The 14,728-nt window shown below is 41.4% G+C and overlaps 1 protein-coding gene across 8 annotated transcripts in view; it reads left to right on the top strand.

Annotated features, from left to right (window-relative positions):
* Nucleotides 1-14,728, top strand: part of UBR5 (ubiquitin protein ligase E3 component n-recognin 5) — an 88,170-nt gene that overhangs the window by 28,727 nt on the left and 44,715 nt on the right. For 6 of the 8 annotated variants that reach the window (XM_064154056.1, XM_064154052.1, XM_064154054.1 and 3 more), the window contains 9 exons: nucleotides 2,374-2,523; nucleotides 4,469-4,680; nucleotides 8,043-8,159; nucleotides 8,241-8,351; nucleotides 9,052-9,206; nucleotides 9,942-10,059; nucleotides 12,023-12,207; nucleotides 13,021-13,130; nucleotides 14,397-14,509. In XM_064154056.1, the coding sequence (XP_064010126.1) occupies nucleotides 2,374-2,523; nucleotides 4,469-4,680; nucleotides 8,043-8,159; nucleotides 8,241-8,351; nucleotides 9,052-9,206; nucleotides 9,942-10,059; nucleotides 12,023-12,207; nucleotides 13,021-13,130; nucleotides 14,397-14,509 (1,271 nt within the window). The remainder of the gene's footprint in view (nucleotides 1-2,373; nucleotides 2,524-4,468; nucleotides 4,681-8,042; nucleotides 8,160-8,240; nucleotides 8,352-9,051; nucleotides 9,207-9,941; nucleotides 10,060-12,022; nucleotides 12,208-13,020; nucleotides 13,131-14,396; nucleotides 14,510-14,728) is intronic. The other 2 variants (XM_064154055.1, XM_064154051.1) reach the window with 1 other exon arrangement.

Raw genomic sequence — 14,728 nt, 5'->3', positions numbered from 1 at the left:
AAGGAAACAACAAGACTGTAGGGATGCTGGGGCTTACCTAGGAAGAGATAGTTGTGGTGGGTGTGGGAAGAGGAGCAGCATGTCAATACTGAGAGATAAAACAGTCACTGCTGTGTTTCCAGACCTTAAGGCCAGGCTGGATGAGGCCTTGAGTGAGCTGTTTTAGTGGGAGGTGTCCCTGCCTATGGCAAGGGGTTGGAACTGCATAAGCTTTGAGGTCCCTTCCAACCTGAACCATTCTATGTTGCTTGGAAGCTGACATTTGTAAGGTGAGGTGTGCTGCAGCTTTCTCGTTGCAGAAAGTTAGTGGAAACCAGATAATGTTGCAGGCAAGGTAAGGCCACTCTTGGCTCATCTGAAATGTTTTGGTAAGACACAGCCTGTTACCAAATGCAAGTTTTTATACAAGGATTTCACCCTGAAGGTGGTGAGACAGTGGAACAGGTTGCCCAGGAAGGTGGTAAAAGCCCCATCCCTGGATGATTTTAAGGCCAGGCTGGATGTGGCTCTGCGCAACCTGATCTAGTGTGAGACGTCACTACCCATGGCAGAGGTGCTGGAACTCGATGATCCTCGAGGTCCTTTCCAGCTCTGACAATTCTCTGATTCTATGATTTCCAAACAGACTGCCAAGGATGACTTCCTAAAAGGTCCTGCATGAACCATTGAGTCTCAACTGGTGTGCTTGTAGAAGCACAGGCTGCGCTTGAGTGGCTTACTGATTTCATGCAGCTCCTCTTTGCTTTGCTGTCCACAGTGCTCTTTTCCTGGGGACAGCTGCTAGTAGTTGCTATGTCTTTACATTGCCTGGACAAAGTTCAGAAATTCAAGAGTGACTGTTCTAATGTGCAGGGGTGTGAGAGTCTCGTAGTGCTTTAATATTGCTAAGTGGAACAGTTAAGTGAATTAAACCTAATGTTAAGTGTGGCCTTTGGTTCCTTTTCAGTTTCTGCATACCTTCTCTTTTTTTGCTGTTAATGCTCTTATTTAACTTCAAACATTGATTTCTAGCCATGTTTTGGGGATTTTTTTGTACTTGCAATGAGAGGTAGAGGCTAAGAACTGGATGTGATGACATTATATGTCCTCCTGTGTTTCCTGAAGGGACTGTGCGGGTCATGTTTGAGCAGATTAGGTTGTCCTGCTGTCAGAAGGAGCTATCCTGCCATTCCCTTGCATGGTGGTGAGGTTTATATGCCTATATGGGTTACCTGAAATCTAGTTTAAGGATTTTATTTAGTTAGTTATTTAGTTGGATTCTTTTTTTCCTAAGTAACATTTGCTTTGAAAGCCTGCAAGGGACAGAACTGTCTCCTTTGTCTTTGCTGTGTGTGGTGAAGCACTGCAAGCATCTATTTGACTACCCAATGCAATCAGTCTGAAGAGTATTTCCCACCTTACTTCTGTACCTTGGGAAGTACTGTTTCAAGCCAGGCAAATGCACTAGTTGTAGCTTTAGAAATCCCACTTTGCATGAAGGAGGCCCCTGCCCCAGGGTTGTAGTAGGGAGGTAGGATTGTCCTTCCTGCGGCACCAAGACGATGCTCAGGTTTAGTTGTTGACTTAATAAATCACATGAATTTACAGGGGTAAATTTTGTGTGTGGATAGAAGCTGCAGAAGAAAATGGTTTTCTGTTTGACTGATGAGCAGTACTTCAGAGAAACTCAGGTTTTGTGAGATAGAAGCTAGGGAAGTCAGAGTCTGTAAGGTCAGGTTTGGTTTCGGTTGTTATTTTTGTAACCACGTGGTATTAACCACTGGTGCAGTGCTGCTTTTTCCAGCTACCTGGAGTTGCTCTTAACGTAGCTACCATTTCAAGCTTTGTACTGAGAGCTGCAAGCTAGCCTTTGTATTAAACAAGCACCTCATTCTGTGGAAGAAATGGTTTGTGAGTAGCATCAAAGCCATGGCTCTGTGAAGGTCCCCCCACTTTTACCAGTTATTCTGCCCTCCTTGACTTTAGCTCAGCTTTGGAGCTGTGTGCTACGTGCATGAGTGTGTGTGCACATGTCTGTGTGTGTACCTGTCTTACCCTAGTGCTTTGCTCTTTCAAGTGATAGGCTAAAGCTTGAATTTCTGGGCGACAGAAAAATGTCTTTGGGGCAAGCCTCGTTCGTTTGGGAAAGGTGGCTAGAGAAGTGACAGAGCAGTTCTTGTAGGGAAACTGGTTTTGTTCACCAGGCTGCCAAGCTTGATTGCAAATGTGGTTGCATAGGAGACACATGAGTTTGCACTGGTGAATCTGAAGAGCAGAAATTCGATTAACAGCTAGGATTTTTTTTGTCTGTTGATATTTGTTTGGTTGATGGTCTCTCTAGCTGATGTTTTAAGTAGCTGATTATTCACTTAAGACCCTTGTCTCCTCTTATAGAGGATCTTATGTCTCTTCTGGATGCTGACATACATTCTGCTCACCCAAGTGTCATTATTGATGCTGATGCTATGTTTTCAGAAGATATTAGTTACTTTGGTTATCCATCCTTTCGGCGCTCATCACTTTCCAGGCTAGGCTCATCCAGAGGTAATTTTGCACCTTTTTTCTTTGTAATAAGTAGTTTGCTGGGGAAAAAAAAAAGCTAGTGATAGTACACACTGGTGGTTTAGAGTCTGATTTAATGCCAAAGTAGACTGTGATGTGTTGTCAAATACAGAGTGGACAAGTAAACTGCTACTCGCTTATCAAAATTACTAATGAAATCTGAATGTTAGCAGGTAAGTTCTGCAAGAACCTTCCTAGCAATATATTCGAAGTCTTAATTGTTGGTCATTAGTGCTGCAAGGTGTTACAACATTTTTGCATGCTCAAGTAGACTGTAGTATGAGTACTAATGCAGAAACTGAACCGCAGCTGTTTAATGTAGCTCAAAAATGAGTAGTTGATGACATGCAGCATTCTTAACATTTCTTTTTCCTTTCTTTTGAGTTGCTCTTTGTTCGCTGTTCTTCACAATTCCTTAATTGCTCTGTGACAGAGGTTACCTTTATGGAACAAGGAACTTTAGATGCTCAGGAGGGAGAAAAAACTCTTTATTTTTTTTTAATGAAGCATTTTTATAGTTGGATAAGGATCACTGTTAGCAGCTGAAGGAAAAAACTCCTGGAACAGTGTTAAGGCATTTTTGCTTTTTGGTTGGTTGTTTTTAATTCCACTTAAAAGATCTATAACAGACCATGCAGCAAACTCCTCTCTTTTTGAAGCTGTTGCCCAAATGCATAGAGTATTTTCCAAACTGTTAATCCAACCTCCGCTGTGAGTGGTTGTTTAGTCCAGTTTGTTGCCTTTCATTACTATATTTAATTAACTGCTGAACACAGAAGTTTGTGTTACAAAACTGTTAGTCAGGGGTCAGCATGATGCTTGCTAGAAATACATACAGTTCTGGACTTTATCTGTAAGACAAGCTGTCATCTTTGCCTTCTAAATGTATTTCCCCATTTTTCTAATCCAGCACAAAACTCAAGACTTGGCATAATTTGTTGAACCTATGATATAATAATGTGGTCATCTCATACATGTAGTTCCCGTTGATTTTTGTGAGCATAAAGTACTAAGTAGGTTGAATGCATTACGTGCATGTATGAATATTCAGCATTTGACATAACTCCTTCTAAATGCCTCCTTTTTTTCCCCCTCCCTTTCCTAAGGTTATTCTATATAGGATGTTACTAAGAATTTTATAATCCTTATTTTCCATGTGCAGTTGACTCTTGGAAACGTTAGCTTGATTACTTGATCTAAATAATTTAGCTGCATGAGTGAACTGCAAAGTGTACTGGCTTTAGACAGTTTGTAGGCCAATTGGAGGGGAAGCATTTTGGTAAGGAATATTTTCCTAAAAGGATCCTTTTTAAAAACACAAAAATTTTCATTTGATCTACTCCAGACAGATACATTTTAACTTATTAAATCCCAACCTATGGAATATTGCTTTAAATAAAAGGGGTTGGATTATCAAACATGTATGTAAGAGCTTTTTTTTTAGTGCTTGCTTTCTTTAACATTTTCAAACTCTCTTTGTTTTTTGGGGTTTGTTTTTGGGAAGCTGTTATGAAACTCTCTAATAAATGCTCTCTTTTGGTTTGCATAAAGACAACTAACAGACTACGCAGACTTAGTTTTATTTTGTGGTTGTTACTACATTGATAAAACAATGCTAGAAAACTCTACTTGTAGTCTAAAACTGTGAACTGCAATGTTAAATGTATTTGGCCTCCTGATGTGTCAATGTTTTAGCATTTTTAAAGTGTACCAAAGTGTAAAACCTCTTTATTTGTAGCTTATTTAGGTGTTTAGCAATTCTTGAAGTACGTGTGCTTTGAAAGGGCTAATATATTGAATGTTGCATGTCAGGAGTTTACTTTTAATCTTTGTGAGTAGATTTAACTGCTGTTAGTTGCATCCTGAAGGGTCTTTACTAGAGAGTGGCTTACTTTTATCCCACTGGTGTGACCCAATTGCATACCAGTTCTCCTTCTTCCCTTAGAGAGAGACTCTGAGCTGTTGCGTGAACGTGAGTCCGTTTTACGTTTGCGTGAACGAAGGTGGCTTGATGGAGCCTCATTTGATAACGAAAGAGGCTCTACAAGTAAGGAAGGGGAGCCAAACCTGGACAAGAAGAATACACCTGTTCAGAGTCCTGTTTCCTTAGGAGAAGACTTGCAGTGGTGGCCAGATAAGGTACTGATTTGGGTTTTTTTGCATGCTGTACAATAGATCTGTTTAGTTTTTCCAACTAAAGACTCTGTGTTTGCTTTTTCAATATCACAGTTTAGTTTATGTGAGATACTGTAATAAAGCAGATTATTTGTGATGCACTTAATTATTATTTTCCTAACTAATTAAACCCTTACAGCTGCACTTCTGTTGTTACTTGTTCTTCTCCCTGTTTTGAAGGCATTGCTGTAGTTCATATTAAGCTGAGGTCTCTTCTCTTTTGGTTTTCATGTAGATGCTCAAAACACTTGATAGGCAATGGGGAATTAATGAAAAAAATCTCAACTATTTTGTTGAGGAAATATTTTTTAGTTAGAATTATTATTCTCAGAGACTACTTTTGAATTGGAATGGATCAGGTTTTTAAGCAGCAATGGTGACATGTATTCACAGATGTCTTTTGAGTTGACCAATAACTTAAATAAGTATTGGTTGCTCCCTCAGGATCCCTTTGGCTTTGATTAGCTGGCTTCCTTTGTAATCTTGATTCTGTTTCCAAGGCAAGGTAATTCCTACATCAGATGTAAGAATGACAGGAACACCAGCTATTGGCTGCTAACTACAGTAGTAATTTTCTTGACTAATGACTTTAAAAAAAAACAACAAACCCAAAACAAGACCAAACCTACCAAAGAAACCAAAAAACTTCCTGAAAATGGATGTGATTATTTTTATTAGACCAGAGATTGCTCTTTTGATACATCACACTTGTATGTCTCTGTTTTTCCTTTCAGACTAAATATAAATAGAACATAAATTGAAGAAGGAGGTGAATTTAGAGGCTTCCTTCTGCTTAGAGTAGCTCACCTTTACCTGCAGTGATCTTCATTTGGGCATCAAACTGAGAAATTAGGATACTTAGAAGAATGTTTGTCTAATCTTTAACTTTCCCAAGCAGATCTTTTATGTCTTGAGTGTGATTTATTTTTTTTTCAGCCAGTAACAAGTAACAGTGAACTTCTGCATGAGTGAAAGCTGTCAGCTTTCGTTCCTCTTCTTTTGTTGTCGTGGTAGAATAAGAGCATCATCTAGGTTAGGTAGAGATTTCAGGGGGTTTAGCATCAAAGAACAGATGTAGCTTAAATTTGGGATGGTAACATACCTTGTTTGTTTCCTTTTCTGTGTTTTGGTTAAATTACTATATCCATTATTACCCTTGTGGGTTTTTTGTGTTGTTTTTGCTTCTTCAAGAGTGTTAACCCTTCTTTTCTCACCCTGAAGCCTACTTATTAAATTACAGTGTTGGCTCTTTTCTGGATGGGTGTTTTTAGTTTCCAGACTCAGTAGATCTTGCCCTGGGATAATTATTGCAGCCTTTCTTGGGCATCTTTCATGGAATGAACCTGTTGTGATATCTAATTGCATGCTTATTTAATTTAAATACACTGAACTTCCTCCAAGATGCCAGTTTGCATATGCACTCATATAAACTCTGGCCTCCAGTTAAATGTGAAGATGTCTTCCTACAAAGGCCTTTCTTCTATCCCAAAGCAGTTAAACTTCTCATGCTGTTCTTCACCTGAATGTCTGTTAATTGTTCTGCATCTTTCCTGCTGTAGCCCCACTGAAGTTTTGTCACTTGTGTTTTCCAATAGAAATTCTTCAAGGTGAGTCTTGGGGGTGATGGCTTAGTGGAGAGGCCAATTGAGAGGTTTTTTCTCTTTTCAAAATTGAAAAGGAGATCTTGAAATGTTAATAGAAAAAACAGGAAGCTAGGGGAGAGATGAAAGGATGTGAGGAATCTCTGCCAACAAGATCAGTTCTTTTGTGAATACTTTACCTTCTTTTTTCATTATTTTAATGTTTAGTATTTGGTCAGCCTGTGTTTTTGTGAGATAGAGTACCAACCTGACAGGGAGGGATGAAGCCTTTGTAAAGCTAGCAGTGTTCCCAAATGCATCAACTTCACCCACAATTTGAGATCACAGCAGCATGCAGGCTGGCAAAGCCCCTCAGGATCACCAAGTCCAACCTAGAACCCTACTCTACAAGATTCACCTTAAACCATAGCCCTGAGCACCACATCCACATGACCCTCAAACACATCCAGGGTGGATGACTCCACCTCCCTGGGCAGCTTATTCCACTGCCTGAACTGAGACGTTGAGACCTTGCATAGGTACAGAGTTTTCTCCACCAAAGTGGAGCATTTTCTTAGCTCAACAATTCAAATCAAGGAATTAGTTCTTCCAATGATACACATCTTGGTCTGTGGTGCTATTAGTTTAAACTGCCATGTAACAACATTATGCCATGTGTATCAGAGCCATTCTGGAGTATGCCAAAGTATGCTTGTTTTTTTCCTTCTAAGTTGGCATTAAGTGCAGGCTGAGCCTTTGCTTTGTTCAGGTCACTTAGTATATTCTCTTCAGCTGTAGAGACGCTGAGATTTTGTCATCAATTTGCATGATCTTCTCTGGGTTCAGGTCAGAATTTGTAGCTGAAGCCTTGAGGCTTGGCTTAGAGAGCTGCCATGTTGTTTGCACATCCTTGGCCTTGTGCAGATATATCTAGCATGGATCCTGCAGCATTTAGATCACAGAAGTGGAGAATGAGAATGGTTTGATTGAGAAGGCTGTCACTTTGATAATTGATTTCCTGGGTAGCTGGAAGATGTCTTCATGAAGATCCCTAGGAATGGAGTGATGGGATAGTGTTGCTTTTCTGGGCATTTCCCAAAGCCAGCATTTTAGAGAGGAAACTTTTCTTTAAAGGTCAGAAATCAAGAGGCCTTCATAGAATCAGTCAGGGTTGGAAGGGACCACAAGGATCAGCCAGTTCCAACCTCCCTGCCATGGGCAGGGACACCCCACCCTAGATCAGGCTGTCCAGAGCCTCATCCAGCCTGGCCTTAAACATTTCCAGGAATGGGCCCTCAACCACCTCCCTGGGCAACCCATTCCAGGCTCTCACCACTAATAGTCAAGAACTTCCTCCTCACATCCAATCTGAATCTCCCCACCTCCAGCTTTGCTCCATCTTCCTACCTTTCATTCTGTGAGCCGTGTTGTGTTCTTGAAATGTCCTGGAAGCTCTTAATAAACTGTCCAAGTTAATTGCCTTCTGTGTTACGGATAAACTCCAGAAAATGGCACTGATTTCTTTCTTCCCTTAGCCTCTCAGGAGCCCTGATGTTTGGTGTGGTTGTGGGCATGCTCATGGGCATGCTGAGCTTGAGACAGATGGATGTATTATTTATTTCCAAGTTCAGCATTCACAGAAACTCTGATAAAAAGCTTCAGTTACAAGTTGATTTTTTTTCTTTTTGCAGTGATGTAAATATTTAGAATATTGCTGTCTTAGACTTCATGTCTCTGTGTTTGTAGGATGGAACAAAGTTTATTTCTATTGGAGCTCTATATTCTGAGCTCGTGGCTGTTAGCAGCAAAGGAGAACTCTACCAGTGGAAGTGGAGTGAATCAGAGCCTTACAGAAATGCACAGGTATTGTACATCTTTAATTGCTTACCTTTGGAATTGTTGATGTGCCTTGAATATCTAAAATATTTCTTTCTGTTTCCAAAGAATCCTTCACTCCATCATCCACGAGCCATGTTCCTGGGATTAAGCAATGAAAAGATAGTGCTTCTTTCTGCAAATAGTATTAGAGCAACTGTTGCCACTGAAAATAACAAGGTATGAGATGTGTGCTGCCAGCTGAATTTGTCAGAGCTCATTCTTCCCAGTGACTTGCAGTATTTTATAGGGAAGCTGATTCTTCAGCTTCATCAGTGGTAGAAGGTACTTAATTAGATGGTTCATTACACTGTATAGAGGAAAAGATGTGGAAAAGCAAAACAAGCAAAAAGTGAGAAGAAGAAATCTGGCAGAAAGAGTGAGAAGATCTCTGGTTTACCTGATTATCTGAAGTGCTTTTTGCTGTTTCAGCAGAAGCTGAACCTGCTTTAGGAATAGGAAAACTTCTTTTAATGTTCAGTAGATATTTATTAAGGACATCAAAGCTTTCAGTGCTGAAAAGTAAGTTTTCTAAATCAGCTTTTCTGCCTAGTTAAAAGTGAATGCAAAACTGATCTGGTAAAGTATATGCATTTCTAGTATATATAGTGATTTTTTTTATATGTATATATATGTTTAGCTTTCTAAAATGTTTGTTGGGGACTGGAAATAGAGGGAGGGAAAAGGTCCTGAAGTGCTCTTTTCTGGGGAAAGAAAAGGTAGTATGAGATAAAACCCCAAAGAGAATATTTTTTTTTTGTTCCTGTTTTGATTTTTTTGGTTTTTTTTTCCTCCTCTTTTCACAGTATCACACTTTATTAAGGTGCAACTTTGCTTTTTTCTTTCTCCTCCCCTCTTCACCGTATCATTCTTCCCTTAGGTTGCTACATGGGTAGATGAAACTTTAAGCTCTGTGGCTTCTAAATTAGAGCACACTGCACAGACGTACTCGGAGCTTCAGGGAGAACGAATTGTTTCTTTACATTGTTGTGCTCTTTATACCTGTGCTCAACTAGAGAACAACTTGTATTGGTGGTAAGTGAATGCTGTGGGTTTGTGTAGATCCACTGCATGGCTGCTTTGTGTCCTTGTCTCTGAGAACCGCAGTTGTTCTGAGTTTAACTCTGCAATTGTGCTTAGATTCTGCTTTTGAAGTATTTTTATTCTCTTCTGTAATGCCTAAGGATATTGGATGCAGTTACATCAGTAAGAGATTAAGGTTAGTCTTTTAGGAGGTCTGTGTAAGTGCTTTAGCTTTCAGATATATCAATACTATGCAGTATCAGGAAATAACCTTCTTTGTTTATAGGATTCATTGAATGGTTTAGGTTGGAAGGGACTGTGACAATCACCTGGTTCCTACTCTCATGCTATGGCCAGGGACACCTTCTACTAGACCAGTTCTCTCGAGGCCTCATCCAGCTTAATCCAAGGAGGGAACGTCCACAGCCTCCCTAGGCAGCCTGTTGCAGTGTCTCACCACCCTCACTGTAAAGAATTTCTTCCTAGTACCCAGTCTAAATCTAGAAGAAAAAAGCATTTGGAAGCAACATTTTCCTTGTCCTCTTAATACATTGACCAGTTGAGATGAATTTGGGTAGTGGAGATGAATATAGAAATGGATGTCCTTTCTACGGTGTCAGGAGAGTGGTGGCACAGAGACTTAGATGTTTCAGAATGACTACCTTAAGGAATAATCTGTTCAAAGTTACAAAAGAAACCCATTTATTTCATAGTCTTTTAAGAATGCAAATGTGTGTTTTTCTGCAGGGGTGTAGTTCCTTTCAGCCAAAGGAAGAAAATGCTAGAAAAAGCCAGAGCGAAGAATAAAAAGCCCAAGTCTAATGCTGGTATCTCCTCTATGCCAAACATAACTGTTGGAACCCAGGCAAGTGCAATTGTTGTCACCTCTGGCATTTTCACACAAACAAAACCAAATGACTTCTGTCCTTGTTATGCACAAAAGCAGAATCAATTATTAGGGAATTCAAATAGTGTCTTTTAATTCTATGACTGTAGATGTGAAGTGTCCTGTTTGTGTTGTTACTGTTTTACAAGTGTGATTGTTGCTTCAGACTTGGAGGAATAAGCTGTCCTGGTACAAAATACTTGTGTTTCAGCTGAGGTACTAAGTCTGTATTTTGAGAGCAAGTTAAGTTTAGAAATGCAATTCCCAATAAAGCACATGGCTCTCATAGAATCAACCAGGTTGGAAGAGACCTCACCACCTTTATAGCCCTTCTCTGGACACCTTCCAGTACCTCAATATCTCTCTGCAATGGAGGAGCCCAGAACTGGACACAGCACTCAAGGTGTGGCCTGAGCAATGCTGAGCCCCGGGGCAGAAGAACCTCCCTTGTCCTGCTGCCCACACTGCTCCTGAGCCAGCCCAGGATGCCATTGGCTCTCCTGTCCGCCTGGGCACACTGCTGGCTCCTGTTCAGCTCCTCTGTCCCAGCACCCCCAGCTCCTTCTCTGCCTGGCTGCTCTACAGCCACTCTGTCTCCGTCCTGTAGCATGCTTGGGGTTGTTGTGGCCAAAAAATCACTAATTTGTAAATGATTTGGCAATCACTGGCAGTGCCTGCAATATTAGAGTCTAGATTTGATTTCTTTGTGCAGGAGGGGAGGCTTCTGGGTTGAAGCATTTACCAAAAGAGTTGGTAGCTGATACAGAGGTGTAGGACTCTTTGTGACTAATATGAGGACTTGTATGAGACCAAACAACTTCTTCCCAGGGAGCCTTTTGCTTCCCACTCCACTCTTAATCATCTCTGCAATGAGCTTTGTTATTAGTTGAATTGTTACTTCTGTGGTTCAACATCAAAATACTTTACATTAAGCAGTTACACTGCTAAAGTTAGAGTCATAGAATGGTTTAGGTTGGAAAGGGCCTCACAGATAAGTTCTGACCCCCTGCCATAGGCAGGGACACCTCCCACTAGAACAGGTCGCTGAAGGCCTCATCCAGCCTGGTGCTGCAACCTGTGCCAGTGTCTCACCACCCTCACTGTTAAGAAACCTTTCCTAACATCCAGTTTCAGTCTCCCCTCTGCCAGTTCAAACCCATTCCTCCTCATCCTGTCATTACAAGAGCTTGTCAATAGTCCCTCCCCAGCCCTCCTATGGGCCCCTTTCAGATACTGAAAAGCCACTCCAAGGTCTCCTTGAAGCCTTCTCTTGTCCAAGGTGAGGAGCCCCAACTCTCATAGCCTATCCTTGTAGGAGAGCTGCTCCAGCCCAGTTTGCAGAAGATGCTGCCTTAGTAGTTCCTGAAATCCCAGTGTACCATAAACATTTTGTTTTAGCAGAGCTCTGTAACCGTTGGTTTGTATTCAGCAGTATTTAGCCATCTCTCAGTACGCTGAGTGCCTTACATTTGAGAGGGTAACAGCATGATTTAGAGTACTATTAAATGCATCTCTCACTCATTTCCTTTAGAAGGAACTTCTTCCTAACATCTAGTTTAAATCTCCCCTTTGCCAGTTTAAACCCATTGCTCTTCATCCTGTCATTACTCCTCATCCTCTCCTTCCCTAGCTTTCCTGAAGCCCCCTTCAGATACTGGAAGACTACTCCAGGGTTTCTTTGAAGCCTTACTCAGGCTGAAGAGCCCCAACTCCTGTAGTCTGTCCTCATAGAAGAGCTGCTCCAGCCCTCTGATCATCTCCATGATGTTGTTGCTTTCATCTGCAAATTGTGCAACAGGCTCTTTATTCCTAGGAAAGTGCCTGTACACCATGCTGACATTCCTCTTCACCTGGTCTGTCACCAAGGAAATGCATGCCTGTACCATTGCATACCATTTCCCTCAGTATAATCCATTGTTCTCATGAATATTTCTGTCTGCAGGTGTGTTTAAGAAATAACCCCCTCTATCATGCTGGAGCAGTTGCTTTTTCAATCAGTGCTGGAATTCCCAAAGTGGGTGTCTTAATGGAGTCTGTTTGGAACATGAATGACAGCTGTCGATTTCAGCTGCGCTCTCCCGAGAGCTTGAAAAGCATGGAGAAAGCTAGCAAAACTACTGAGGCCAAGTAAGTGCTGAGAACACACATGCCAGTGTTTGACTGGACTGGTGATTGATTAAAAGTTGAGAAGGAGGACAGTCAGGTTCTCGTTAAGCTTGTACTTTCTGCTGCCTTGATGAGGTTCTCACTTCCTTGTGTAAACTCTGCTGAATGTGCAGAAGTGCTCCCCGCAGGAATGGCCTCTTTGCTTGTGGGAAACCACTATGGACCTGCAGAAGGAACATTAAATCAAGACTTTGCTGCAGTGTTCCTTAAAGTTTCCAAGATTTTGTCTTTGAACTGAAAGTGGTTTATGGAACTGTGTCCAGGGCCTTCTTTCAGCCCCTCTATAGCTTGAAACGAATAGACTTGACAATTGTGTTTTTAAATGCTTCAATCAGGATGGCAGCTCATAAGTATGGAGTCATAGAATCAGCCAGGTTGGACGAGACCTCCCAGCTCATCCAGTCCAACCTAGCACCCAGCCCTATCCAGTCAACTCGATCATGGCACTAAGTGCCCCAGCCAGGCTTTTCTTGATCACCTCCAGGGATGGCAACTCCACCACCTCCCTGGACAGCCCATTCCAATGCCCATCACTCTCTCTGCCAACAACTTCCTCCTGATATCCAGCCTGTACCTCCCCTGGCACAACCTTGAGACTGTGTCCCTTGTTCTATTGCTGCTAGCCTGGGAAAAGAGCCTAACCCCACCTGGCTACTACCTCATTAAAATATCATTATTAAAGGAGCATAGTTGGAACACACTCACTTGGTCCATTGAAACAAAAAATATTTCACCTTTGTCTTTCCTCATCTTAAGTAACATCTTTTATTCTAGACCTGAAAGCAAACAGGAACCAGTGAAAACTGAGATGGGTCCTCCACCATCCCCAGCTTCCACTTGTAGTGATGCGTCCTCAATAGCAAGCAGTGCATCAATGCCATATAGTAAGTAATGTGTAGTTCTAGTAACATAAAATATTTGTGATGCTAAGCAGCTTTCACAGAAGCACAGCACCATGCAGCTTGGCAAAGCCCCTCAGAATCACCAAGTCCGACCTAGAAGCCTACTCTACAAGATTCACCTTAAACCATAGCCCTAAGCACCACATCCAAACCACCCTGAAACACATCCAGGCTGGGTGACTCCACCACCTCCCTGGGCAGCTCATTCCAGTCCCTCACCACTCTCTCCATTGAAAGACTTTTTCCTAATGTCCAGTCTAACCCTCCCCAGCCTCAGCTTGAGGCCATTCCCCCTTGTCCTGTCTCCAGTTATGTGTGAGCAGAGCCCAGCAGCAGCCTCTCCACAACTTCCCTTCAGATAGTTGTAGACTTCATTAAAAGCACTTCTACAAAGATTTTGTACTCACTTAAGAATCCTTTTGAGTTGTTCAGTCTGAAGTGCAATGTGTGTAGAGGTTTTTGTAATGACTTTACGTAGTTATAAGCAATGAGTACTTGATGTAAGGTGTATCTAAGCAAGCATAACTGTTCTTAAAAGCATATTTCAGGAGGTCATCAAGAAGAGCTCTGAAGATAACGTTGTGATGAATTGCAATGTGATAGTGAGTTTCTTTGCAGCCCAGAAGTTAAACTTGGTTTGGAAAATTCCTTTTAAGATGAACCTGTTCTTTGCACAGCTTGCCTGCAAAGATGAACTTCAGTTCCTAAGGCAGTAGTTCATCATCTATTGCATGAAATATCTGAAACCAGACATTATTTAGGAGCCTGCAAAAGCAGCAGGAGTAGGTTTATAGTACAAGTTGTACTTAGAAAACAAAGAGGCTGCGTTACAAGTCACATAAGTAAAGCATCTGTTGTCCATTTAAGCCAACATATTTACAAAGGGTTAATTAAAATGCCATCGTTTAGAAGCAATCTTAGCTCTGCTCCTGTTTCTGCTAATTGTTTGCACGCTGCAGTTTTAAGCAGCATTCTCCCAGGGAATCAAGTGGCCTTGTTCAGAGCCTGAGGATCTCATATGCTCAGATCTGTAGTACTAACCAGTTTTACTAGTGCAGTCTTCTGCTGATGATTTCTTCTCTTTTACAACTCTTTCAAGTGTAATTTTTCACTGCCTGTAATATTGCTTTGGATTTTAAACTGCATTTGGTGTTTACTGAGTGTATTTTGGTGTTCACTGAACGTTGTCTTTTGTTGCTTCAGTGAAATATTTCAAGTCTTTTTTGAGTAATAACTTTTTTGCCCCAGAGCGACGACGATCTACTCCTGCCCCTAAAGAGGAGGAGAAAGTGAACGAAGAGCAGTGGTCTCTGAGGGAAGTTGTGTTTGTGGAAGATGTTAAGAACGTTCCTGTTGGCAAGGTTTGTCTAAAATCCGCTATCTCACCATCTTTGAGAAGAAATTAGGTGGGGGGGGGGGGCGGGAAAAAAGCTTTTCCTTTTAGCTAAGCTGTTTGAAAGAGTCATAGTTTTGGGGGTACTTGATTCTTACAGAGGCAAATTCTGTTGTGTTTTTACTGCTACTGTGTTTTGGAGAAATAATAATAGACTGAATGTGTTGTGAGTAAAATGAGAATAATC

This window comes from Pogoniulus pusillus, chromosome 14, assembly GCF_015220805.1.
Source record: "Pogoniulus pusillus isolate bPogPus1 chromosome 14, bPogPus1.pri, whole genome shotgun sequence".
NCBI lineage: Eukaryota > Metazoa > Chordata > Aves > Piciformes > Lybiidae > Pogoniulus > Pogoniulus pusillus.
The sequence above is the reverse complement of the archived record's forward strand: the minus strand, read 5'-3'. Positions and strand labels throughout refer to the sequence as shown.